We start from the raw sequence: 27,505 nt of genomic DNA on the forward strand, positions 1-27,505 counted from the left end.
TACATGGGATCAGATCTGGGAGGGTCCTTAGAACATGGGATCAGAGCTGGGAGGGCCCTTAGAACATGGGATCAGAGCTGGGAGGGTCCTTAGAACATGGGATCAGAGCTGGGAGGGTCCTTAGAACATGGGATCAGAGCTGGGAGGGTCCTTAGAACATGGGATCAGAGCTGGGAGGGTCCTTAGAACACAAGATGTGTCAGAGCTGGGAGGGCATCTAGAACACAGGATATCAGAGCTGGGAGGGCCCTTACAACATGGGATCAGAGCTGGGAGGGTTCTTAGAACACAGGATGTGTCAGAGCTGGGAGGGCCCTTAAAACCTAGACTGTCAGAGCTGAATTTGGGAGAAAAGGCTTAGAACATAAGGTGTCAGAGCTGGAAGAGGCCTTCGAAGATAGAAGGTCAGACCTAGGAGGGCCTGTTGGCCATAGAGTGTCAGGAGCAGGAGTGGGGGGAGGAGCAGAAGCCTTAAAACACCAGTGGAAGCAATCTCATTTTAGAGTCTCATGTGTGACCTAGAGTGGGAAAGGGCCTTGCCCAGTATCTATTCCCTGGCTAGTGGAGGTGCTCAGGATTTGGGTTTGGAAGGAGAGGGGCAGACAAGGGCCATCATTCCAGGCTGGGGATGCCCTCAGGAAATACCTTTGGCATGGGGGGGGGGGGTCTCATAATCTCTTCCTGCTCCCAAGTCTGACAGTGGAAGAACATATCTGGTTCTACGGGAGACTCAAGGGTCTGAGCCAGGCTGCAGTGAGCCAGGAGCTGCCTCATCTCCTACATGATGTGGGGCTCCCACAAAAGCAGCAGGAACAGACTCGTCACCTCTCTGGTAAGCTTCAGGCACCGGGCCCTGTCTCCTGGACCATCCCTTCCCTGCCCCCCCCAATCCATCATATGACTTCTGTGCTCAACCTTGATGAAAGTCGCCAGAGACCAGGTCCTGCCTTTGGAGAGTATTTAGTCTGCCTTAGAGACGAGAATGACAGAAGGAGCAGTGAGAAAGGAAGACTGTGGAAGCAGGATTCAGGTTCTGTGGCTCAGGGGAGACTTGGGGGCTCCCAGATGGCTAGAGTGGGAGGGGAGGATTCAGACAGACAGGGCTGTTATAAATGAGAAAATGGAGAATCTGGGTTTTCCTCTATGGGCTGTGGAGAGCTGTGATAACTGACTGGGCTGAGGAAAGACTCTGGTGACCTCTGTAGGTCCCTGGAGGCAGGGAGGCTGGTGATGTCGGCCAAGCATTTCACTGGTCTCATCGAGAGTGAGGGGAGTGGGAGGTGATGGATAAGATCACAGGTTTGGTGACTGAAGGGACTGTGGGAAGAGCAAGGACGGGGGGGATCTGAGTTTGGGCAGAGAATAAGGAGGACATTGACAGAAGGAGGGAAGTCAGGAGGCAGGTTTTTGGGGGAAGAGAAACACAGTTTTGGACCAAGTGAGTGGGAGATGCTGGTAAGCCTGGCCTCCCCACTAACCCTTTCCCACCCCCTTCCTATCCAGAATTGCTCCTTTTTTCCCTTTTTTTAGTGCTATTTTTTCCAATTACATGCAAAGGTAGTATCTTTTTGTAAGTTTTTCAGTTCCACATTTTTCTACCTTCCTCCCTTCCCTCCCCTCTCCAGCAAGTAATCTGATATAGATTATACATGTATAATCATGTTTAACCAGAATCCTTCCTTGAAATTGTTGAAGGTTCTTCTCCAGTAGAATGTAGTTTCATGAGGACAGGAACTTTCATTTTTGTCTTTGTATTCACAGGGCCTAGTTCTGTTGCTAGGACATAGTAGTTGTTGAGTAAATGTTTAAATGAAATTGAATTAATCCCCAGGGCAAGAGTGAAGGAACTGAGAAACCAAAGTTTGAGTAGAGGGATATCAGAGGGTAGAGATGCTATTGTTCAGTCATTTCAGAACTTTGAGAACCCCTCTTTGAGTTTTTGTACCCAAAAAATAATAGGAGTAGTTTGCCATTTCCTTTTCCAGCTCATTTTTACAGTTGAGGAAATTGAGGCAAGTAGGGTTAAGTGACTTGCCCAGGGTCACACAGTTGGTATGTGTCTGAGACCAGATTTGAACAACTCCATTTCTAGTTTTCCACCCACTGTGCCACCTAGCTGCCCATATGATTGTAGTGGGAGCTTAATAAAAGTTTATTGACTGATTGATTGAAAGTGTTTGTAGGGTCAGAATGGATCTTAGAAATATACATTTCCAGGCAACTAGATGGCACAGTGGATAGAGCACTGGCCCTGGAGTCAGGAGTTACCTGAGTTCAAATCCGGCCTCAGACACTTAATAATTACCCAGCTGTGTGGCCTTGGGCAAGCCACGTAACCCCATTTGCCTTGCAAAAACCTAAAAAACAAAACAAAGCAAAAATATATATATAAATTCCCTCTTTTCATAATGACTTAGAAATGACTTCGTCCAGGGTCAAATGGATTTTAAGTGATAGTTCCAGTAGTCAAGTCTAGGTCTTCTGACCCCAAAGGCAAGCCCCTTTTCTTCACCACCATATGATTCAGGGAGTGGGTAAGATTGGCCAAGAGTGTGGAAACAGGGGAAATGGAGAGTAGTCCTACCTGGATTTATGTTCTCCTGTACTGCCTCTTACTAACTACAAGTAACTTTATTTTCTCAAGTCCTCAATTTCTTCATCTGTAAAATGAGGACACTGTATTAGATGAGGTGACCCCTAAAGTCACTTCCAACATTGACTCTTATTTCATATTCCTGGCCCCCTTGAGCTCAGGCTCTGAGACCCTCTGCTCTCCCCTTTTCCCTGTCTTCCCTCTCCTGTGTCTGTTCTTCATGGACTCCTGGATGTGCTGGATACTGAGAAAGGGTGCACAGCGGGATCCTGACTGTTCTGTGAACATGCCTGTCCCCTTTCTCAGGTGGGATGCAGAGGAAGCTGTCCGTAGCCATTGCTTTTGTGGGTGGCTCCCGAGTAGTCATCTTGGATGAACCTACAGCAGGTGTGGACCCATTCTCCCGCCGAGGTATCTGGGAACTGCTACTCAAATATCGGCAAGGTGAGTTGGGGGGGGGCTGAACCTGCTCGCTTTTCCTCTTCCTCCTGGGAACTCTCATCTCCCCTCCTTTAACTCTTGGAGGGACAGCATAATACAGTGGATAGAACATAAGGAATAAGGAAGACCTGGGTTCAAATCCTGCCCTTAGATGCTTAGTGACTGTGAGACCTTGGGCAAGTCACCTTCTCTGTAAACTGAGAGGATTGGATTTGATGACTTCTAGTTCTGGGATCCTCAGAAATAGCTCCTTCCTGAAAATATTCTCTTCTATTCAGTCCAGATCTTCATACCCTCAAGAACCCCCTTAAGTGCCACCTCCTGAAAGTCTTCCCAATTACTGTAGGTTGTCTTTCCTGTCTCTCTTGAGACTCTCTGTATCTTTGAGGTCTTTGAGGATCCTTCCCCCAGCCCTGGCAATACCCACACCCCTCCCTCTTTGCTGTTTTGAAGGCCAACCACCTCCAGGAAGCCCCCTAGAGCTCCCAGGGGTCTTCTCACCTTGTTATCTCCCATAGGGCGCACAGTGATCCTGTCCACTCACTATATGGATGAGGCAGAGCTACTGGGAGACCGGGTGGCAGTGATTGCAGGGGGTCAACTGCGCTGCTATGGGTCTCCCCTCTTCCTCAAAAGCCGTCTGGGCACTGGCTACTATCTGACCTTGGTGAAGCACCAGCCGACTGTGCTCCTCAAGGCTAGAAAGGTGATGGCTCAGGCTAGTTGGGGCGAGGGCTCAGGACAGGGCTGAGATGGGTGGGTAGGGGGGAGTAGAGAGGCTCAAAGGACTTCTGGGGCAGGAATCCAGAGCCTGCAAGACTGGGGCCCTCTGCTCTACCTATGGTGCCCTTGTGTCTGCAGGATCAGGACCACGACTATGATAAACTGGAGAGGAATTGGAGCAAAGACCCAGAAAGCAAGGGAGGGAGCATGGCTAATGCCACTGGTGAGGCACTGATGGGTTAGCCCTTAGTCCTTATGTCCTTCCAGGCTTTCCTCTAAACTCTGATAGCTTCCGTTCTAAGCGCCTCCTACCTCTGACATTTTGTATCTAAGGTCCTTCCTGGCTCTAGTATTCTATATTCAAAGCTCCCCCCCCACCTAAATAAAGTTCTGACATTCTGGGTTCTAAGGGCCCTCCCAGGTCTGACATTCTGTGTTCTAAGGGTTCCCCCTGCTCTGATGTCTTGCATTCTAAGGGTCCTCCCAGTTCTGATATCCTATGTTCTAAGGACATTCTGAGTTAAAAGTTCAAGCATCCTGTGTTCTAGATTTAAAACTCCCTTCCAGTTCTAACCCCCGGTGTTTCCTCAGCATCCCCTCTATTTGGTGGGGAAGGTTCTGAAGGCCCTTCCATCTCCTCTTACCAGATGTGGTCCAACTGCTCACACTTGTACAGAGACTTGTCCCTGGGGCCCAGCTGGTGGAAGAGCTGGGCCATGAGGTGGTGCTGACCCTGCCATACTCTGGTGCCCATAATGGGGCTTTTGGGGAGCTGTTTGAGGAGCTGGACAGGCACCTTAAGGAGCTTGGCATCACGGGCTACGGGATCTCAGACACCACCCTGGAGGAGGTAGAAAAGATTGAAGATCAGCAGGCCTCCCAAACTCCAGCCTTCTCTTTTCACTACTGCCCATTATTGCCAAATTCCTCCTCACTCCTATCCACAGGGTTCCACAGAGAAAGGCTTTTTTAGAAACTCCCCTCCCTTCTTCCAATATACCTCAGAGACTTAGTCCTTAGTTTCCCTTCCAGATCTTCTTACCAATGTCACCTTGATCTCTTTGAACATATATCATCATTCCCAAAGCATGGGGGTCAAAACAGATGAGTCTGAGCAGCCTTCCAGTTCTGGAATTTTTGACCCTTCCCCCTCCCCCCCAGTCTTGTCTTCCTTCCCCACCATTCCATCATTTCTGAGGTCTCCCCATCCCACAGAGTCTTCTGCCCTTCTCCTTCATCTCTCCCTCCAGATCTTCTTGAAGGTGGCCGAGGACAGTGGAGTCGATACCAACCCAGAAGGTATTGCTGAATTCCCATGAGGGACTTTCAGGGGAGAGATTCTCTTTGAACATCTTAAGAGGGGTATCTGAACCAAGTGGGCAGGCATCAATAGGGAGCCAGATGACCTCACCATATTTCTCAACCCTAACCCAGCTTGGTCCCTAACTCAGCCAGCCACCACCGAGCACCAGAAATATGGCAAGAGAGTGTGGGGGAACCAAGGAGGCCCTGTCCCCAGTGCAGGGAGCGGGTCTTAGCCCCCACCCTCTGCTGCTACTCTAGAGGGCAGCATCTCCCTTCAGAGAGAGCCTCTATCTCCTTGGCAGATGGTGAGGACCAGCCCCTTCGGTTGGGTGTACCTGCCCCAGGCTCTGCTCACTGCCAGAAGATGATGAGTGAGGAGCATACAGAGGAAAATGGAGATGGGGGTGAGTATGCCCGTGGCTGCCCTCCCTAGCATTGGCATTGAAAGAACTTTTAGTTTGGAGTCCAAGGAAATGAGCATTTATATACCACTTACTGTTTACCAGGTACATTGTTTTCTATTTCTTTGTTTTTTTGCAAGGCCATGAGGTTAAGTGGCTTGCCCAAGGTCACACAGTTAAGTAATTATTAAATGTCTGAGGCCACATTTAAACTCAGGTCCTCCTGACTCCAGGGTCAGTGCTCCCACCTAACTGCCCCAGTATTTTCTTTTGTTTTTCTTCTTTTTTTTCTAAGATCTTTTTACAATTCTCATTTGATCCTCACAGCCCTGACAGATTTTGCAGAAGAAAAAAACCAAAGCAAAAAGAGTCAAGTGACTTGCCCAGAATCAATACAATTGAGGCTGGATTTGAACTCAGGGCTCCCTGAGCCCTGATGCAGTGCTCTATCCATTGAGACACATAGCCATCTCAGAAGGGGCCATGGGTCTGTCTATTACTTTTTGTCCATATGACCCTGAACATGTTACTTCCCTTTTCTAAGGTTTAGTTTCCCCCTATGTCAAATGAAGAGGTCAACCTAATCAGTGGTGTAAAACTCAGATGGAAACAGATCCCTGTCATAGCAGATTGACTTTGAAAAACCACAAATTAACATTATATTGTATTGTAATTTTATTTTGTTAAACATTTCTCAACTTTTTTTATATTTTATTTATTTAAGGCAGTAGGGTTAAGTGACTTGCCCAAGGTCACACAGGTAACTATTGTCTGAGATCAGATTTGAACTCAGGTCCTCCTGACTCCAGGCCAGTACTCTATCCACTGTGCCACCTAACTGCCTCTCCCAACTATATTTTAATCTGGTCAGGGCAGCATTCTGAAGTGTGGACATCACGGGGCCCCTCAAAGTTTCAGAGTCTTCCCAAATACCTTCCTCCTCCTCCCTTATCTGATTTTTTTTACGATTCTGTTCCTGGCCCTCCTTCCTGCCACCATTCTTGTCCCTGGCAGTGGCCAGTTCGAGGGAGATACAGGCTCTTCAAGGAGAGCTGGGCACCTCTGAGCGTGTGCAGGGATGGGCACTCACCCGGCAGCAACTCCGAGCCCTGTTCACCAAGAGGTTCCTCCATGCCTGCCGCAGCCGCCGAGGTCTTTTTGCTCAGGTCAGGAGGGTGTCACAGGGGAGCTAGGCCTGGAGGGGTTCTAGAAGGTTGGGTTTGGAGACCCAGAGTTCCCTCCACAAGCATCCTGAGATGGCCCTGCCACCCCCTTAGATTGTGCTCCCTGCCTTCTTTGTGGGCCTGGCGCTCTTCTTCAGCCTCATTGTGCCCCCCTTTGGCCACTATCCACCCCTGGAGCTCCAGCCAGTCATGTATGGGTCCCAGATCTTTTTTTTCAGGTGAGTATTGGGCTGGGCAGTGGCAGGGGTGAGGGCAAAAGTCAAGAAGGGGGTAGTTTTTCATTACTGATTTTTCTATTTTCAGTGAGGATAACCCTGGAAAACTCAGATATGCCCAGCTATTGAATGCCCTCCTGTTTGTGCCCAGCTTCCAAGGCTCTTGTGTGGAGAATAGCTCAGGCTTGTAAGCTTCCCCATGAAGTCCTCTGTCCTCTTGGTTCTTTATTTATAGAACCTTGAAACTTAGACCACAGGACAGGGAATGTCAGAACTGAGAGGGTCCTTAAGAAATGGCATATCAGAGTTGGGAGGGCCCTTAGAACAGAAAATGGCACAACTGGGAAACTGCTTAGAACAGAGAACATCAGAATGGGTGAACTTAGAAGGTCATTGTTGGGAAGACACTTAGAACAAAGAATGTCATAGCTGGGAAGGTCTTTATAACACAGTGTCAGAACATGGCATGTTGGAGTTGGGAGGGTGGCAGAACTGGGAAAGCTCTTAGAAAGAGAATATAAGAACTGGATGGCACCTTGGAAGGCACAGCACCAGAGCTGGGAGGGACTTTAGAAGACAAAATGTCAGAACTGGGAGGATCTTGAGAACCTAGAATGGTCTTAGACATCTAGTCTAAATCCTTCATTTGACACATTGGGAAACTGAGTCCCAGATTGGGGAGGGTCTTGCTCAGGGTCATATAATAATAACAGGGAGTCACTAATGGAGTCCTGACCACAGCCCAGGCCCTCTGACCCCCTTGCCCAAGGCTCTTGCCACTACTCAATTCTACATGCTCTAACCATTTCAGGCCTAAGTTTACCTGCTTTCTCATAGACTTCCCAGTCCTTCATCACCCTCTCCCCCAACAGGGCTGCTCGGCATGCATGGGGCCAGCAGTGTCTCTGACCCTGGCCATGGGGAATCACGACCTAAGGTCAAGGGTCCTGCCCTGCCCCTCCTTCCCTTTTCCTTCAAGGCTCATCCCCCTATGCCCACACATTCATCAACATACTGGGGAGACCCTTGTGGAACTGGGAAGGAGGATTAGGTGGGTCTGAGTCTCTTTCCACTTGCTGACTGTGTGACTTAATTTTCCTCTGTTACCTTCAGTATGCTCATCTGTTCAGTGGGTTAAAGCATCTGCCCACTTCCTTCCTCAGTGTTCTTGTGGTGGGGAACAATCAGCTTTGTAACTCTTAAAGGGCCATGAAACTGTGAGTTATTTTGATTATACTTAATTCCCACAGGATTAGGGCTAGGGGAAGGTGTCATTACCAGGAATTATTTGAGAGGGAAGGAGGAATGTGTTGGTGTATGTGTGTGCTTGCATCTGTGTGTGTCTCTTGTGTGATTGTGTTTATGTGTGTATATGTATTTGTCTGTACCTGTCTGTGTGTCTGTGTGTATATGTATGAACCAAGAAATCATCCCCGCATCTCTCAGACTCTTTTCTTGTGACTTTACAGGGGGCAGGACTGTGCTCAGCCTGCCAACCACAGCTTCTGGGTGCCCCCAGTATCTGAGGCTGTGGCTAGAGTCTTAGCTACAGGCAACTGGACCCTCCAGTTCCCATCTCCTGCCTGCCAGTGTAGCAGCCCAGGAGCCCGGAAGATGCTCCCTGATTGTCCTGAAGCAGCAGGGGGCCTTCCACCTCCCCAGGTGAGGCCTAGAGAAGATTAAGCGGAGCCCTCTCTGGGCTTGCTGGGCAGGTGGACTGGGTGTGTTCTAAGATTCTTTCTTGGAGCAGATGCAGACGCGCCCGGGACACGTAGTGCAGAATCTGACAGGAAGAAATATCTCAGACTATCTGGTTAAAACCTATCCTCGGGTCATCAATCAGGGGTAAGATCTCTGCTGGCCCCTGCTCAGCATCTGCCCCAAAGTTGCACTGCCATTCCTGCCCCTTTTATGCCCACCCTTCACCTTACTCTCTCTACCCAACTAGGGAACTTAGACTGTCAGAGCTAGGGAGGTGGGGGGACTTAACACAGGTTATCAGAGTTGGGAGAGATCTTAGAAGTCAAGATGTTGGAGCTGGGAGGGCCCTTAGAACAGAGAATGTCAGAGTTGGGAACAACTTAAAAGATATTCTTTTCTAATGCCTTATCCACTCTGGTCCCCCCCCCATTCCCCAAGCCCTTTCCCTGCCATACATATCACCTTTCCCAGGCAGGTCTATAGGAGAGAGGGGCTGGGACCCTGGCCTGTATTGCCACTTCTGAATAGGTGAGTGGTGACCTACCCATCTTCTCTTCTCCCAGGCTGAGGACCAAGAAGTACGTCAATGAGATTAGGTGAGTGAGTAGAGGTATGAATAGGAAGGAAGATGCAGATTGAGGAAGGTTCTTTGTAAGTTTTGAGAGATGCTTGGGAATGGGAGAGAGGGTAGCCTAGGGAGGGGCCAGGAAGGGAGAGCTAAGGCCAGGATGGGGCATTTGTTAGGGAAGAGGATTTACAGACTTTGGGTGGAAAAATAGGGGAAGAGGCTGGACAGGGGTGGGGGGGTGGGGGCTGTGGACAGAGCAGAGGAGGCTGTCCTGAGCCCGGACCCATCTCATCTCCAGGTATGGGGGCTTCTCCCTGGGGGGCAGTCTCAACCTGGACTTGGATACAGGGCCAGAGATCCTCAGCACCATCCAGGAGTTACAAAGCTTATACTATGGCTCCCAGGTGACCAACCAGACCAAGGGGTGGTGTGGAGAGAAAGGAGATGGGGGCAAGAGCAGGTGCCTTGGACTGGGGGTGGGGGTGGGGGGTGATGGTCTCTAACTGTCCTCCCTCCCTCCCTGTCCAGAACAGTGCAGTATATCATCTACTCCAGAATCTCAGTGCCTGGGCTGAAGGGCTGGACACACAGAATAACGTGAAGGTGTGTGATAGTCAAGGGTCTACACCTTCTCTAGGCCATGGGGAGCCAGTGCTTGTCCCATCTCCTTTCCTAGTCCTCATCTCAATCTCTAAAGCCAAGATCGGGTCTTCAGTATCAGACTGGGGAGAGACAGGAGCTGAGCTCTGCCAAGAGAGAGACCCTGAGGGCTGGAGGGGCAAGGAAAGGGAATGAGCATTTATTTTTATAGCATCTATCATGTATCAGACTCTTGCTGAGGCTTTATTGTTTTTATTTTTTAAAAAAAGTGTTATCTCATTCTATCCTAGGTAGGTGCTATTTTAAAGTCCTTATTTTAAGATTTGAGAGTCACATAGCTAGTAAGTTGCCAAGTCTGGATTTGAACTCACATCTTCTCAACTCCAGGCCTAGTGCTCTAAGCACAATATCCCTAGCTATCTTGGTGACAGGACAATATTTGGGAAGTTAGGATTCAAATTCTGCTTTTTTTTTTTTTTGGTGAGACAGTTGAGTTAAGTGACCTGCCCGGGGTCACCCAATGTAAGAGTGATGTGTCTGAGGCCAGCTTTGAGCTCAGGTCCTCCTGACTCCAGGGTTGGTGCTCTATCCCATAGCAACACCTAGCTGCCCCAAATTCTGTTTATTACTTCTTGGGTAATAAACAGGCAAGCAACTTCCCCTTTAGGGAGTAATTCTTCCTAAAGGAACCTCAGATCAGTCAAGTCCACCCCCTTCATTTTACAAATAGGGAAACCAAGACTTCAGAAGTAACTTGCCCAGGGACACACAGCTCCTAAGTGTTTAAGAAGGAATTTGAATTCAGGTGTTTCTGAGTCCAAGCTCAGTACCTTCTTCAATACACCAAGAAACATCTCCAAGGAGTTCACTAAATTTCAAAGCAAAATGGGTCCTCTGGGGCATCTAAGCCAACGAGAAACCCCTTGACAATATCCTCAATAAATGCCTATTACTGATGGAGATGAAGAGCTCTCTTCCCTTCCAGGGCGTTGTAGACCTGTTGGTTTTTTTAAATACCTTATCATTATTTTCATTATCTGCCTTTCACTTAACAATGGTCTTTCCAGAACAGTCTGCGAGGTGAGGCTCCAGACTCCTATGGATCTGCCACTGACCTGTGATCTTGGGCAGGCCCTTCTCTTCTCCTTGAGCTTCAGTTTCTCCTATCTGTAAAAGGAGGCAGTTGGATTTGAGGATCTCTGAGGGTCCTTCCAGTCCTATAAACCATGGTCCTTAATCATACCTCAGCTTCTTACTACCTGTATGACCTTGGGCAAGTCATTTAACTCCTCTCAGCCTCAATTTTCTCATCTGTCAAAAGGGGATACTAGTACCTGCCTCACAAAGGCTCAGAGGAGATAGCATATCTAAAGTACTTGCATCCTTGATGTGTTCTGCCTAGTTTCATTATGGTTATACTCATTATTATTGTCATCATGAGCTGGGACCTTGGCCAGGGGCAGTGACATGAAATCTTTGGCCCAGGTCTGGTTCAACAACAAGGGATGGCATGCCATGGTGGCCTTTATCAATGTGCTGAACAACGGACTCCTTCGTGCTCACCTGCCCCCAGGGGCTGACCCCCAGACCTACGGCATCACCACTCTCAACCACCCTCTCAGTCTCACCAAGGAACAGCTCTCTGAAGTCACCCTGTGAGTGTGCCCAGGACCCTAGACCCCTCTGTCCTGTGTCCAATGACCTCTGACTTCTTTTCCTTCTTCCTTTCCCCTGTGAGTTGTTTTTACCCCAGGACTGCTCTTCATTATTTTCAAATTTATATCTACATTTTGTTTTGAACCAACAGATACTTCCCCCAAAAAGTCACTTCCAGAGTCACAAACAACAGCTTGCTTATCGATTGGTAGCAGAGTAAGGGATGTGCCCTTTGCCACTGGCAATATTGTGCTCACACTGACCACGGTATTTGAGTAGAGAAAGTAAAAGGGTCGTCCTGGCCGCCGCGATTGACCAGAGGAAGTGTGGCGGACAACTGGCCGTGTTATTGCCCAGAGCCCTAGTGCCTCGCCTTGCCTTGCTTGTGCTCCTTTTTGGTTTTAGACTCTGGTCCAACCCTGCTTCATCCCCCTTTATCTGAAGTAATGAAAATGGCATAAGAAGAACTGGGTCAGAATCCAGCTCTGCTATTTCATCTTGTGTGACCCTTCTTATGACTCATTTCCTTATCTGCAAAATGATCGGTCTAGATAAATATTTTTGCCAAGAAAACCCCAAGTAGGGTCACAAGTTGGACACAATTAAACCCAAACCTAGATCTGGGTTCTTAATTTGCAGTATGAACTTGTCATTTGCAGTTGGTTTCTTTAAAAATAGTTTTGATAACTATTCAATGTAATTGTTTTTCTTTATCATCCCATGTATTTTATAAGCCTTATTTTTAAAGGGGTCCTTCGACTTCCCCAGCCTGTCAAAGGTTTCTAGGATATAATATAAGTGAAGAAGCCCAGACCAGGATGAGCTATGCCTCAAGTTTTAGATTAGATGATCCTAGGGTCTCTGACCTCCATGATCTTTGACCTTTTAATCTTAGAGCCTCTAGCCTTTACTCAAGTCAGCTTGGTGCTGGGGAATGAGCCCTGGATTTAATTAAAATCCCAGTTTTGTTGTCCTGGAAAAGTCCTCTCAGGGCAGCTAGGTGGCACAGTGGAAAGAGCACCGACCCTGGACTCAGGAGTACTTGAGTTCAAATCCGGCCTTGGGCAAGCCACTTAACCCCACTGCCTTGCAAAAGCCTTTAAAAAAAAAAAAGAAAGAAAAGTCCTCTCTCTAAAATGAGGGGATAGGAACAAGCAGTATCCAAGGTCTCTTCTGATTTTTAATTCTATGATCATTTTAGTTGTGCTAATCTTGTGCTCCATGACCTCCACAATCTAAGTCATTATTCCAATATAATCTTTTTTAGATTTTTCAAGGCAATGGGGTTAAGTGGCTTGCCCAAGGCCACAAGGCTAGGTAATTATTAAGTGTCTGAGACTGGATTTGAACCCAGGTACTCCTCACTCCAAGGCCGATGCTCTATCCACTGCGCCACCTAGCTGCCCCCCAATATAATCTTTTGCCCTGTGCATAATGACTCTGTGATCTATGATTTTAATCTTGTAACTCAATGTCACCTCAGACCCTATCACTGAACGCCTTCTAGCACCAGGGTTGTGGTCTCTCAACCCCAATCACAAGACCTCCTCAAGTTTCTTCCTCATTCCTCTCATGTCCGTGATTTTCCCTTACCCTTGGCCTCAGCCAACAGCATGTAATCCCTGACCCTTTCTAGGATGGCCTCTTCAGTGGATGTGCTGGTTTCCATCTGCGTTCTTTTTGCCATGTCCTTCGTCCCCGCCAGCTTTGTCCTCTTCCTCATTGAGGACCGAGTCAGTCGAGCCAAGCACTTGCAGCTCCTGGGGGGCCTGCCTCCAACCCTTTACTGGCTTGGCAACTTTGCGTGGGACATGGTAAGATGGGGCTGGGGGCAGAGTTCAGGACAGAGCCATGAGCCAAGGGATGAGAAGTCTTGGGTTCTATTCCAAGCCCTTCTGTTGTCCTGATGTGCAAGTCTTCTGCTCCAGGTCTCAGATGACCTTAACACTTTTGCAAGTTCTGACATCCTGTGTTCTATAGCTAAAGTTCTAAAGTTCTAATATTCTGTGTGCTAAGGGCCCTCCCTCCTCTGACATCCTCTGTTCTAAGGTGCCTTCCAGTACTGACATACTAAGATTCTTCTGGGAAAACTCAGCTGTACGCTCAGAGAACTGAGAGTCCCACTTCAGAGACACAATTCACACAGGATTCCTGTCCAAGACGGGACAGATTCAAGTTCTGAATCGCTTGTAGGAAAAAGCCAGAAGCTATGGGGGTGGGAGGACCTAGAGCAGGCTGATTTCAGAGCTTTCTCTGGAACCTCTTCAGGCAGTGATCTTAAAATGTCAGAGCAGGGAGGGCTCTTAGAACCCAGAATGTTAAAGCTGGAAGGGTTCTTAGAACACTGAATGTCAGAATGAATGGGACCCAGCCTCTCATTTTGCCCTAGGCATCTACAAGCCAGTGCCCAATTTCCCTGGCTGGTCCAAAATTCTTCAAATCTTGGGATTTGCCATCCTAGCTGTGGGGAGATGACAGGAGGGGGAGAGGTGGCCGCTAGTGACAGGCCACCTCCTGCCCCACAGTGTAACTACCTGGTGCCAGCAGGGCTAGTGGTGCTCATCTTCCTGGCTTTCCAGCAACAGGCCTATGTGGCCCCAGCAAATCTGCCTGCCCTTCTCCTCCTCCTGCTGCTGTATGGGTGAGGTTTCTGTTCCCTCCTTAATGCCATCCCTCTGCTCCCCATGTACCCATGGTCTCAAAGAGTTCCTAGTTCATCCCTTCAGTGCCCATGTCTGTTGTACCACTGAGCCCCACCGATGATACCCATTCCTCTTTGGCTTCAGGCCACCATCATGCTTTCACCTCTAATACCTATCCCTTCCTACAGGCCCTGCCCCCTCCATGACACCCATGCCAACCTTTCTCCTTCCTCTCCAGCTGGTCCATCACCCCACTCATGTACCCAGCCTCCTTCCTGTTCTCCGTTCCCAGCACAGCCTATGTGGTCCTGACCTGTCTCAACCTTTTCATTGGCATCAATGGCAGTGTGGCCACTTTTGTACTAGAGCTCTTTTCCAACCAGGTTTGACTGGTCTGATGGTTGGCATCATAGCAGGGGCGGGTGGCTGAATCTCTAGATTAGGTTCCTGGGGGAAGAGGAGAATTGTTTTAGGGGTCCCCTGACCTGCCTCTCTGCCCTTAACAGAAACTGAAGGACGTGAGCTGGATTCTGAAGAGAGTTTTCCTCATTTTCCCGCATTTCTGCCTAGGCCGAGGGCTCATTGACATGGTTCGGAACCAAGCTATGGCTGATGCCTTCCAGCGCTTGGGTGAGTGTCCCCATAACCATTTGAGACAATGCTTGTGTTTTGTGTCCTAAGGGCCATCCCAACTCTGACATCCCATTTTCTAAGGACCCTCCCAGCTCTGACATCCTGGATTCTAAGAGACAGCTCTGACATCCCATGTTCTAAGGACCTTTTTAGCTCTGACATCCTATGTTCTAAGAACCTTCCCAGCTCTGACATCCTAGGTTCTTAAGAGCCCTTCCAGCTCTGACATTCTGTGTTCTAAGGACTCTTCCAGCTCTGACATTTCATGTTCTAAGGGTCCTCCTAACCTTGACATCCTGGGTTCTAAGGATCTTCCCAATCTGACATTCTGTCTGTCTCTGACATCCTGTGTCTTAAGGAGAACCACTCTTATGTACATCTCTTCTAAAGTAGACAAATCTCTGGGTTTAGTTTGGCTGATAGGTGTGGGAAAGTCATCAGCTAGAAGCAAGAACAGCCGGATCCCTGATGTAAGGTAGTCCCCCTCACAATAGGAGAGACAGGAATCAAAGGCCAGAGAGGCCCAGGAAGAATGAGTTGGTGCCAAGTGCTCTGTCCATTTTTGATTCAGATATATTCAGACCCACACTCTACAAAAGGACAGATCTCTGTGGGGTCACCTAGAATCATAAAATAGACAGCAGCAGGTGAAGAATGCTCAGTCTGGTCCAGCCCTCTCATGTTACTGAAGAGAATTTGTATCAGAGCTGGCATCAGCTTCTGAGTCTCCTGACCCAGCCCCAGGCTCTTTCTCCTCCCCCAGATCGCCATTCAAGGAAGATACCATAGGAATAGGAGATTTTGGGCAAACTTTGAGAATGACATTGGACAGTCAAAAATTCTAGGCTTAGGGGCGGCTAGGTGGCGTAGTGGATAAAGCACTGGCCCTGGAGTCAGGAGTACCTGGGTTCAAATCCGGTCTCAGACACTTAATAATTACCTAGCTGTGTGGCCTTGGGCAAGCCACTTAACCCCATTGCCTTGCAAAAAAAATCTAAAAAAAAAAAATCTAGGCTTAATGCCAGGACACTTGGCTTCTTGTCCTAGCTCATCCACTTATCACCACATGTGTGACTGAACAAATCTCTTCACCTCCGAGCCTCATTCTTTTTTTTTTTTGCAAGGCAGTGGGGTTAAATGACTTGCCCAAGGTCACACAGCTAGGTAATTATTAAATGTCTGAGACAGGATTTGAACTCAGGGCCTCCTGACTACAGGGCCAGTGCTCTATCCACTGTGTCACCTAGCTGTCCCCCTCATTTTCTTTGATTGTAAAATGGGGATAATGATTTTTCCAAGAGTTTTTCTGGGGAGTATTATAAGGGAAGTCCTTGGTAACCTCTAGAAAGAGGGCTCCAGTGACCCAGGTCTGAATGGTCTTGCTGTCTTAGACCCTGAATAGACCTCATCTAGGGAACCCTCCAGTCTAAAACAGACATTGTTAAGCTGAAAAAGATCTAGAAGGGGCCATGCAGGATGGTGAAGGATCCCATCCCATAAGGAGCAGTTGAAGAAATGAAGCCTGGCTAGCCTGGAAAAAATGCAGCTTGGGGCTGGGAAGTGAGGGGTGGAGAAGAGGTAGTCGGGTTCTGATCAAGTCCCTGAAGCGCTGTGGGTGAGAAGGGGCCTTGAGCTTTTCTGGTCTTTTCTGCCCCAAGAGGAAGAATCAAGGGCAATAAGTGGGAGCTAGAGTAATTTAGACTCAAGGCCAGGAAGCTCTTCTTTCACTGTAGATCTTCAGTTGGAGGCAAGAAAGTCAAACCAACTAGTATATCGAGTCAAAACCATTTTTTTTTAAGCTCTTAGCTCTGTTTGTTACTATGTTAGCTAAGAGCTTAGAATATGAAGATAAAAACAAGATAAATAAGCAGGTAGATGGCACCACAGAGCATAGAACACCAGGCCTTAAATCAGGAAGACCTGAGTTCAAATCTAGCCTCAAACACCTACTAGCTGTGTGACCCTGGGCAAGTTACTTCACCCTGTTTGCCTCAGTTTCCTCATCTGTAAAATGAGCTGGAGAAGAAAATGACAAAACACTCCAGTATCTCTGCCAAGAAAACCTCAAATGGGGTCAGACACAACTGAACAACAGCAACAAGATAAATAAAGAATAAAAGGAAGGTTGCCCTGTTGGTGCTCTCAAGTTCCCTTCCTGTGATGTGGACCTGTACAGGGTGGGCTGAGTTCAGGCTTGTCTATTTGATTTTTTAACGTTTTTATTTATTTATTATTTTTCCCAATTACATGTAAAGATAGTTTTCAACATTCATTTTTGTAAAATTTTCTCCTTCTATCCACCCTCCCTAAGACAAAAAATAATGTAATAGAGGCTATTCCTGTACAATCATATTATACATATTTCATATTAGTAATAACTGTGGAAGAAGAATCAGAACAAAAGGGGAAAACCAGGTGAAAGAAAGAACAAAAACCAATTTTTTTCATTTTTTATTTTTTTTTGAATTTTACAATTTTCCCCCAATCTCACTTCTCTCCCCTCACTCCCCCCAAAACTGTCTGTTAGTCTTTACATTGTTTCCATGGTATACATTGATCAAAATTGAATGTGTTGAGAGAGAAATCATATCCTTAGGGAAAAAATAAAATATAAGAGATAGCAAAATTACATAATAAGATACCATTTAAAAAAATTAAAGGTAATAGTCCTTGGTCTTTGTTTGAACTCCACAATTATTTCTCTGAATACAGATGATATTATCCATCTCAGATACCCTAAAATTGTCCCTGATTGTTGCACTGATGGAATGAGTGAGTCCATCAAGGTTGATCATCACCCCCATGTTGCTGTTAGGGTGCACAGTGTTCTTCTGGTTCTGCTTATCTCTCTCAGCATCAGTTCATGCAAATCCTTCCAGGCTTCCCTGAATTCCCATCCCTCCTGGAAAAAACAAAATTTTTAAAAGTGAAAATAGGATGCTTTGGTCTGCATTTAGACCCCATAGATCCTCCTCTGGATGTGGATGGCATTTTCCATCACAACTCTTTTGGTTGTCTTTGAGATCATTGTACTGCTGAGAAGAGCTAAGTTCATCATCGTTGATCATCACTCAATGTTGCTGTTACTGTATACAGTGTTCTTCTGCTTCTGTTCACTTCTCTCATCATCAGTTCATGAAAATCTTTCCAGGCTTTTCTGAAATCCTAGGCCTGTCTTAATTTAACGTATGAATTTCATTTTGATGCAGTAGACAGTAGGGAGCTATAGTAGACTTTAGAAGAAAGAAAGGATGTTAAAAGCTATGAAACTGGGATGAGAGAAGACAGTCCTAGGAATTAGACTTTGCATTCCTCTCCTGCTGCAGTAGTTGATGTGCAGGCTTAAGACCTAATGTTGTCTCCTTCTTCTTCACAGGAGATGAGCAGTTCCAGTCCCCACTGAGCTGGGACCTGGTTGGCAAGAACCTCTTTGCTATGGGACTGCAGGGACCTGTCTTCCTTCTCCTAACCCTCCTCCTTGAGCACCGAGCCCGCCTCCTACCTAGGTCAGCCTCAGGGAGGCTGGGGGTCAGACACAAGGAGCAATGATCTAGGGAGAACTTGGGAATAGAAACCTGAGAGAGAACAGCAAGGGCTCTTGGGGTTTGGAAGAGAAAGAGGGAAGTTCCTAGGAATCCTGAGGGAGTAAAAAATTTGGCGTTTGCTTCTTGCTCCCTCACTTTCCAGATGGTTTCTGGGGCCTCAGTCCCCATTGAGAGAGGAGTATCAGGAAGAAGATGAGGATGTGCAGCGGGAGCGAGAACGGGTTCAGCAAGGAGCCACCCAGCGGGATGTCTTGGTGCTGAAAGACCTGACCAAGGTGAGGGATAGGAGCTTGTGGACTGTTGACATGTCTGGATGTTCATGCAGGTCCATGGATCTGTCTGCAATGTTCTCCTCGCTTCCTTCTCCCCCACTTTGCCAGATCTACCCGGGCCAGAAGAAGCCGGCTGTGGATCACTTGTGTGTGGGGATCCCTCGGGGGGAGGTAAAGTACATTTCATATACCTGTCCTGCCATCTAGGTCACAAGACTTTATTGGGGGCAGCTAGGTGATGCAGTAAATAGAGCACCAACCCTAGAGTCAGGAGGGCCTGAGTTCAAATTTGGCCTCATGTATTTAATAATTACCCAGCTGTGTGACTTGAGCAAGTCATTTAACCCCACTGCCTTGCAAAAGCCCCTCCCCCCCAAAGATTTTGTTGTCCCTGTTTTTAAATGAGGATGTGGAAAGTGGGAGTCAAGGTCACCTAGCTAATAAATCCAACACATTCATTAAGAACAAATAACACCGTAGGAATTAGGACAGGTCTGAAGTGAAGGGCACCACTTGAGCTGACCTTAGCAAGCAGCAGAGGATTGCGCAGAGAGGAGATGAGGAGAAGGCTTATCCCTGGGACCAGGGTCCATCAGGCCAAGGCTCATGGGAGGAATAGTGTATACACCCAGAGGAGCAGATGGGTAGTGTGAATCACGAGGAGGTAGGGGCACAGAGGCCTAGAATGCCAGCTTGAAGATGCTGTAGGGAGCGGCTCACAGGTTTTGAGCAGGGAAGTGAGAGGATCAGACCTTTTTACTGAATCAGTCTGACAAATGTGTGAGTCAGGTTGGATTGGAGCAGGGAGAGATCAGGTCAAGAGAGGGGAGAGGCAATGAAGTTCAAGGTTCTATGAAAGGAGAGAAGGGGTGACAGGTGCAAGAGATGGTGGGGAGATGGAATCAACAGAACTTCATGACTGTTGGGATATTTGGACAAAGAAAGAGTGAGGGATGATTCTGAGGTTCTGAATCAACATGACTGGAAGGGTGATGGTACCTTCCAATAAAATATTTTTGACTTATGGAGGAATGTGGGGGTGGGAGAAAATAGAATGGGTTCCTTTATAGAGATGTTGAGTTTGAGATGCCTATGGGACAGCCAGATGGAAGATCCCAAAGGCCTGAACTGGAAATCAGGGTTAGACAGAGATTTAAGAGTCTCTCTCTTTTCTGTCTCTGTCTGTCTCTTTCTCTCTATCTCTCCCTTTCTCTGTCTCTCTCTCTCTTTCTCTCTCACTCATAGTGTTTTGGACTCCTGGGGGTAAATGGGGCAGGGAAGACTTCCACATTCCGAATGGTGACAGGGGACACCCCAGTGAGTGGAGGCGAGGCCATCCTTATGGGCTGCAGGTGAGTGAAGGGGAGCTTTGAAGGAGAGACTGGGGCTGAGGCAGAGCAGGGGGCCCCTCCTAAAGATCCTAGACAGTTGCTGGGAATAAAAGAGCCTGATCCTCACTGCTCCTATGGCAAAACTGTATCACCTTTTATCCCCCAGCCCTCTCTTCCCAGTTTCCCTATCCTCTTGCCCTTCCTGCTGCTCCTCGTCCTCCATCCTGTCCTTTATTTTCTCATATCTATGGGCCCCTAACCCCACTCTACCCCCATTTCTATATCCTCTCTCTTCTGTCCCTAATCCCTCTATTCCCCATCTCTGATCTCTCATCCCTTTGGTCCCTCACCTTCTGTCCCCATTCTCCTGCATTCCTTCCATCACCCTATTCCCTTGACCCCTGTCTTTTATGTCCTAGCCTTCTCTCTCATCCATCCAGGTACCATTCTTTGCCTCTCATCCCGCCCTCTCAATTCCTTTGTCCCATCCCTGTATCACTCCATCTCCTTGCTCTGTCTCCCTACCCCACAGCATCCTGAGTGACCTGCAGGCTGCTCAGAGCCACATGGGCTATTGCCCCCAATTTGATGCCATCACAGAACTGTTGACTGGCCGGGAGCACCTGGAATTTTTTTCTCGACTCCGTGGGGTACCTGAAGGAGAGGTTGCCCGGGTAAGTCCCCCAGGGTGCCCTATTTCCCTCAACCTCATCTCTGCCTCTGCTCAGACTAGCCCCCCAAACTGTTCACAAGCTAGATGTGCTACAAACAGTGTGACTCTGCTCCCAGGATGGGCCTCACCATATTATTACTTCCTTATCTTGGCCAAGATAGTACCTTATTGAGGGTCACCCTTCTGATGATCAACCAAGAAACAAGCCTTTCTTTTTTGTTTTGTTTTATTTTGTGGTTTTTTTGTTAGGTTTAAATAGAAAGAAGCATTTCTTAAGCACCTACTGTGTACCAGAAATTGGTACAAAATCAATACACATCAAATATGAAATTAAAACAAAATCAAAAATGAAATGCTCCCTGCTCTCAAAGAATTGATCCAGGGGAGACCCCCCAACTCCTTATGTAGTCAATATATAATAGATAGACTGTTATTTGGAGGAGAAGTCACGAGTGACTAATGGGGACGGGTTGGAAGGAGCAGGTGCTGCTAAGCTAGAGCAGTTTTGAGAAAAGCCCCAGTTCCAGATGATGGTTCTTTTGTGGGAGGATTCAGCTCTCTAAGTGTGGATTACTTGAGGGCTGACCACCAGGTGAAGGTTATTTTGTTTTTGTTCATCCTCCATAACCACCTATTGCTGTTTCTGGGTCTTGATTTTCCCCATCTGTATAATGTAATGTACAGGGGAGAGAGTGTGAAGATTCAGTAGCAGAGGGGCCTCAGTTCAGATCCTTGTTCCTGTCTACTAGTTGTGTGACCCTGGCCAAGCTGCTTCGATCTCCAGCTCTCTGTGGTGGGTGGCGTTGGGCATTCTCTTTTCATCTGTCTGTAGTCAAGTCTTGAACAAGGCTACATTCAAAGCACCCCAGCCATAGTTAGAAGCCTGGTTACACCCCTGTGATATGGATGGCAAGGGCAGCTCCGGGCTTGTTGCTGGGATGCAAAGATAGGCCATGGACCCTGCTCACAGGGAGCAGTCATCCTGATACAGTCAGAGGACAAAGCCATGTTGACAGATAACACTGATATAAGATGGAGGTGAGGGGGTGAGAGTGAAATAAGGCAAAGGGGAGGCTGTAGAATTTGGAGTTGGATTGTAGGTGATCTTTAAGGCCCCTTCCCTTCCACCCTCAGCAGATGGATAAGCTCCATGCTGTGAAATGGTCTTGCAAACAGTAGGTGCTTTAATAACTATGCATCAGATTTTTGTACTTAAAAGCTCCCAGTTCTCCAGTGCTCTTAGGCTTGCAAAATGCCTTCCTTTGGGAGAAGGCAGAGGATGCACAAGTATCAGACAAGGCAATTCGAGCTTCTAGGGGGAAGAGACTTGGCCAGGGTCACATAATTAGTAGAAGGCAAAGTCAGGATTTTAACCCAACTCTGGAATACAAATTCCAAGGTTCTTTCCATCACATCATGTAAAGGAAGACTTGACATTGGTTTTTGTCATAAGAGAAATTACTTTTTTTTAATGGAAATTCCTGATCTTATTCTGAATCCTCGAGAAATTACTTTTGTAGCATCTTTAGCTGCGTTTCCCGTGTACCCCCTTACCTGCCTCCCCATGGTCCTGAACCTGACTTCAGGTCCTGCTGAGCCCCTGGCCTTAGGGTTGGCTCCTCTGGTTTCTCTCATTGGCAGGTGGCCCAGTGGGGCCTGACCAAGCTGGGGCTGCTACAGTATGCAGACCAGCCCTCAGGTGGTTACAGTGGTGGAAACAAAAGGAAGCTATCTACGGCCATTGCCTTGGTGGGAGGACCACCAGTCATCTTCCTGGTGAGTTGGGGAGGGGGACAGAGTTCTCAAAAACGCTGCGACCCTCTTCTTTGGAGGTCAGTGTCCCCTTTGAAGAAGTGGGGAGGGTGGCTAGGTGGTGCAGTGAATAGAGCACCGACCCTGGAGTCAGGAGTACTTGAGTTCAAGTCTGGCCTCAGACACTTCATAATTACCTAGCTGTGTGGCCTTGGGCAAGCCACTTAACCCCATTGCCTTGCAAAAACTAAAAAAAAAAAAAGAAAGAGAAAGACGTGGGGAAACTGAGGCATGGGGTAGGACCAAACCCAGGAATTTTTAGCCTTGCCTTGAGCCTCACTGTCTTGCTGCCACTTTCTGAAGTCTAGTGCAAGGTGACCTTTGGAACAATTTTATTTCTCTCTCTCTGGATCTGTTTCCCCATTTATAAAGTGGAAGCATTGGTTGAGGTGACAACACATTATTGTGGAATAAGCCCTGGATCTAGCTCTGGCAGTATGACCTTGGTCAAGTCGCTTCCCCTCTGTAGGACTTGGTTTCCCCAGATAGGAAATGAAGGGATTGGGCTAGATTTCAGGCCATTTCAATTCAAAATACAAAGATTCTGTGAGGAAGTGGGAGCAAAGGAACTAAGAGATGAAGGGTTTTTGAATGGGCTTCTCCCAACCCAACCATGTGCCTATGTGGAGAAAAGTCTTCAGGGATATAGGGCAAAAGTAGAGGACTGGGCACATTTCCAGTCTGGTTTGATTGTTTGATGCTCCTGGACCTCTGCCCCCAAGGATGAACCCACCACAGGCATGGACCCCCGGGCTCGTCGCTTCCTCTGGAACAGTGTCCTGGGTATTGTCAAAGAGGGACACTCTGTAGTGCTTACCTCACACAGGTAGAAGTGCATGCATGCCGTGTTATGGGGTGTGTGTGTGTGTGTGTGTGTGTGTGTGTGTGTGTGTGATGGAGGATCAGAATCTAGGTAAAGGAAGGAGTATCTGGGAGTGGGCCCCTAGGGTTGAAGGAAGAGATTAATAGATTCTTGGGAAAATGGGGCTTGGTTGGGGGAGAGCCAGGGTGGGATCCTAGAGGAGTGGGGCTTGGGTTGGGAAAGGGAACAAATTTGGGGTTTAGGGAGCCCAGCTGGAGTAATTACATCTATGAAGTTCAGTGGAGGCTGAAGGAGAGGAGGCTGGGGGCTCAGGCCTCTGCTCGGTGACCTCTGACCTCTCTTTCCCCCTATCCTACCTTGTCCTGGCAGCATGGAAGAGTGTGAGGCTCTCTGTACCCGCTTGGCCATCATGGTGAATGGGCGCTTCCGGTGCCTGGGCAGTGCCCAGCATCTTAAGAACAGGTAACTTGCAAAGGGACATCCCACCCCAGTGCCGCCTTACATAATGTTCCTGAGGTTCAGAATCAGAATCACTGAGCTGAAAGGATCCCAGGGACCACCCTCTACAACCTATTTCTGAAAAAGAATGTCCCCTCCAGCCCACTCAACATGAGGTCACCCAGCCCTTTATTTAAAGATCTTTAGTGACAGGTAGCTTATTATCTGCCTCCAAAAGGACGACTGGAGATGAATCAGGGGTGAAGTGACTTGCCCAGGGTCACAAAATTAGTAAATGTCCGAGATCAGATTTGAACTCAGTCCTCCTGACTTTGGGGCTGGGTGCTTTGCCCTCTGCCCCACCCTAACTGCTGTCAGCTATTCTTTAAGTCAACCCTAAAACTTCTTCTCCCCCCACAAATAGTCTCTTGGGGCCAAGCAGGGTGAGCCCGACTCTTCTCCCAAACACACATTCAAGCCACAGAGCATTTGGGAAGGCTAGGCACAGGCTCAGCCAGAGTGTGGCCCTTTCCACAGGTTCGGAGAGGGCTATACAGTTTCACTGCGAGTACCTACCTCGCACCTGAGACCTGCCCAGGATTTCATGGAGGCCTCTTTTCCTGGAGCCCTGCTCCAGGAGCAGCACGGCTGCCTGCTGCGCTACCAGCTGCCCCCCGGGCACTGCCCACTGGCCCGCCTCTTCAGTGAACTGGCCATCCACAGCTCTCACTTGGGCATTGAGGACTTCTCTGTAACCCAGACCACCCTTGACCAGGTTTGAGATCAGACTGGATGGGAGGGACTCTGCTTTAGACTAAGAGTAGAATCCTTCCTGCCTGTCATTCAGGGCCTGGCTCATGCCTCCTCCTCAAGAAGCCTTCCCTAACTCCCCTCCCCCATTTCCAGCCCTGGGTCCAAGACTCCAGCCTCCTCTAACTACCACCCTCCATGTCCTGCTCCCTTAGGTGTTTGTCTATTTTGCCAAGGACCAAGGTGAGGAGGACAGCCCTGGGAAGCCGGCCGCACCCTGCCCTGCGTCCAGTTCCCAAATTACCCAGAGGGTCAGTTGCTTTCTGGAAGACACCAGTGTGGCCGAAAGCTTAGTTTGACCCACAGGTAGATGGACTGCCAGGTGGATTCTCTGGCCAGGAGCCTGTCCCCTGGGATGAAAGCAGGGAGCCTTGGATATCTTTGTCTGGGGGGCAGCTGCTACCACTTGTCCCTGCCTCTGTCCCTACCAGCCCCCATGGGGCCCCTTTTCCAGCCTTGCAGGAAGCTACGCAGCTAGCACAAGGGAAAGGCCCTGAGAACCCCCAAATGGGGGCCATTGCTGCAAGTGCCCCATTATAGGAGCCCAGGGCTCCAGGAGACTCTCCTCTGTATTCTTCTTCCTTCTAAATAAAATACTAGAACCAAGAGATACCCTGGAGTGTTTGCTATGTGTGTAGCCACTACGGCCTGACTGTGGATGTCTTCGTGTATGTGCTCCCACCTTCCTGTGATTTTGAGGAGCTGGGAGACTGGAAGGGAGGGAGCCAGGATTTGCCATTTGAGGGCCCAGGTCCTAATGCTGGCTCAGAAATGGATGGGAACCCAATGTGCTCAGACCTAGCAGACCCCCAAGTGGTGATCTGCCCCTGCTCAAAGACCCCTAATTTGGGGGTGACCCTTTGCTTCTTGGTGCAAACCATTTCCTTGGTTTTCTGATTGTGCTGACAAAAGTGAACTCGGTCTTTTTGCAACTCTTGAATGCCCCCTCCCCTGAAATCTTTCTGGTTCTACCCCTGGGGTAAACCAAGTCAAAGTTAGCCCTTCTTCCATGTGACTGCCCTTCACATACTGGAACAAGGACATCATGTGCTTCCTCTTTCCCTCCTTCATTCAGTTGTCTCCAGGCTAAACATTTCCTCAGAGTTCATCAATACTCTCTCTGCAGGTGGATAGCATCTTTCACCATAAGAAACTGTCCATTGTATTGATCAGAGTGGCAAAGTCTTTCACAGCTGATGATGCTAGAATTGTTGCTGTTTGTCCTTCTCTCTCTCTCTCTCTCTCTCTCTCTCTCTCTCTCTCTCTCTCTCTCTCTCTCCATATATATATATATTTATGTGTATCTATCTCTGTGTCGCTCTTTGTCTCTGTCTCTTTGTCTCTGTCTGTCTGTCTCTCTCTCTGTCTCTGTCTCTCTCCCTCTCTCCCTTTCTGTCTCTCTCCCTCTCTCTTTTTCTGGTTGTCAGGCTTAAGTGACTTATCCAGGGTCACAAAATTAATAAGCATCAAGAGTCTGGATTAGGATTTGAACTCAGTTCTCCTGACTCCAGAGCGGGTGCTCCACTGTACCATCTTCATTCTCAAAGATGACCAATGACATCAGCAAGTAAATTGGATTTAAGAGAGCCAGGGCTGTGCAAAATGATCAACCTCATGCTTTCCTCCAGAGTCATCTGAGATCAGAGGCAAGACACAGGTCAAGAAAACTGGAGGTGGCCCCAGATGCAGTGGGAAACCTTGGTCTTTTTTAGCAAAGGTCTTTCCCAGGCCTCAGTTTGTCCAAGACAAGACCCATTAAGCAATTTATGACAAAAGAAATTATTTAAGAAATAAGACAAGGGGCAGCTAGGTGGTGCAGTGGATACAGCACCAGCCCTGGAGTCAGGAATACCCGAGTTCAAACCCAGGCTCAGACACTTAATAATGACCTAGCTGTGTGGCCTTGGGCAAGCCACTTAACCCCATTGCCTTGCAAAAACCTAAAAAAAAGAAAAAATAAGACAAAAGACAACCTTGTTTGCTACTCCAAAAAAATGGTGGGGGAGAAAAAATCAATCTGGGAGGGGAAGACCCTCAGTGTTTCTAGTCAAAACAGAAACAATTGCACCCCCTACCCTTAAAAAAACCTTTTTTGATTCTACCATTATATGATTGTATACCTCTTGCCTTTTATAGATGAAATCCTCAGAAAACCTGCCTAGAGTCTGGGTCTACAGTTTTCCATTTCCTGTTCAGGTCTCAGCTCCTAGCGATTATCTCTCCAAGGTGATCTGTCCATATTGACTGAATTTTGCTCCACTCCTCTTCTTTCATTCACACATAAGTAAACACAAAAGATAGCCAAAGTAATTTTGGAAGGAGGGAAGTAGTAATCAGTGTGGGAGTCAGGAAAGGGCTCTCGTAGGAGGCAGCTCTAAAATTGAGTTGTGAAAGCAAAGGATTCAAATACAAGAGGTAAAGGAGGAAGGGCATCCCACCAGGGTGGGGGGGGCAGTTTCTAAAGAAAAGGGCAGAAGCCTAGAGATGAGAGATAAAATGCTACCTATTCTGTTCAGTTCTGCTCACTTTGCATAAGTTCATAGAAATCTTCCCAGCTGTTTCTGAAACCACTTCCTTTGTCATTTTGTATTGTTTATTATTTCATATAGCACGATAGTGTTCCATCACTATTACACACCCCAAAGTAGGCAACTTTTGTTTCAGTTGTCTGGGCATTTTTCTCTGTTTGTCCTCTATAAACTGGAATGTTCTTCCCCCTTATCTCTACTTTTTGGCTTCCTGGGAATCTTCAAATCCCAACTAACATCCTCTTTTGCCTTTCCTCTGTCAATGATCTCCAGTTTCTCCTGTCTCTAGCTTATTTATACATTGTATTTTACATATTTTGCATAATTTTGACTGTGAGCTCTTTGTGAGCAAGGATCAGTTTTTTGCACTTCTTTATATCCCTAACACTCATTGACTTTACTTCTCCCATATGTTGGCCACAGAGGGGTCACCCATTGTAGGTCTTTCTTAATATCATTATTTCCTCCTGCTGTGTGATTGAGGAGAAAAAGACAATTTGGGATTTAAGCTCAAAAATTTAGAGATGAGATGGCTGAGTCAATCTTTTGGGGTAGCTACCCTTGAAGAGCTACTGCTGACCTTATTACAGACTCAGGATAGGATTACCAAG

At 47.8% G+C, this 27,505-nt stretch overlaps 1 protein-coding gene across 8 annotated transcripts in view; it reads left to right on the forward strand.

Annotated features, from left to right (window-relative positions):
• ABCA7 (ATP binding cassette subfamily A member 7) overlaps positions 1–24,967 on the forward strand; it is a 58,984-nt gene extending 34,017 nt beyond the window's left edge. For 7 of the 8 annotated variants that reach the window (XM_074204508.1, XM_074204501.1, XM_074204502.1 and 4 more), the window contains 30 exons: positions 693–832; positions 2,900–3,037; positions 3,553–3,740; positions 3,896–3,980; positions 4,405–4,607; positions 5,008–5,056; positions 5,365–5,466; positions 6,478–6,629; positions 6,741–6,865; positions 6,951–7,049; positions 8,332–8,524; positions 8,613–8,707; positions 9,127–9,159; positions 9,430–9,535; positions 9,660–9,734; positions 11,217–11,386; positions 13,024–13,201; positions 13,913–14,028; positions 14,268–14,412; positions 14,536–14,659; positions 18,039–18,168; positions 18,350–18,482; positions 18,588–18,650; positions 19,725–19,831; positions 20,343–20,484; positions 22,125–22,259; positions 23,018–23,121; positions 23,488–23,580; positions 24,094–24,331; positions 24,522–24,967. In XM_074204508.1, the coding sequence (XP_074060609.1) occupies positions 693–832; positions 2,900–3,037; positions 3,553–3,740; positions 3,896–3,980; positions 4,405–4,607; positions 5,008–5,056; positions 5,365–5,466; positions 6,478–6,629; positions 6,741–6,865; positions 6,951–7,049; positions 8,332–8,524; positions 8,613–8,707; positions 9,127–9,159; positions 9,430–9,535; positions 9,660–9,734; positions 11,217–11,386; positions 13,024–13,201; positions 13,913–14,028; positions 14,268–14,412; positions 14,536–14,659; positions 18,039–18,168; positions 18,350–18,482; positions 18,588–18,650; positions 19,725–19,831; positions 20,343–20,484; positions 22,125–22,259; positions 23,018–23,121; positions 23,488–23,580; positions 24,094–24,331; positions 24,522–24,665 (3,805 nt within the window). In that variant the 3' untranslated portion in view covers positions 24,666–24,967. The remainder of the gene's footprint in view (positions 1–692; positions 833–2,899; positions 3,038–3,552; positions 3,741–3,895; positions 3,981–4,404; positions 4,608–5,007; positions 5,057–5,364; positions 5,467–6,477; positions 6,630–6,740; positions 6,866–6,950; positions 7,050–8,331; positions 8,525–8,612; positions 8,708–9,126; positions 9,160–9,429; positions 9,536–9,659; positions 9,735–11,216; positions 11,387–13,023; positions 13,202–13,912; positions 14,029–14,267; positions 14,413–14,535; positions 14,660–18,038; positions 18,169–18,349; positions 18,483–18,587; positions 18,651–19,724; positions 19,832–20,342; positions 20,485–22,124; positions 22,260–23,017; positions 23,122–23,487; positions 23,581–24,093; positions 24,332–24,521) is intronic. The other variant, XM_074204509.1, reaches the window with a different exon arrangement.
• Positions 24,968–27,505: the final 2,538 nt, after the last annotated feature.

Source organism: Macrotis lagotis, chromosome X (assembly GCF_037893015.1).
Source record: "Macrotis lagotis isolate mMagLag1 chromosome X, bilby.v1.9.chrom.fasta, whole genome shotgun sequence".
NCBI classification, from domain to species: Eukaryota; Metazoa; Chordata; class Mammalia; order Peramelemorphia; family Peramelidae; genus Macrotis; species Macrotis lagotis.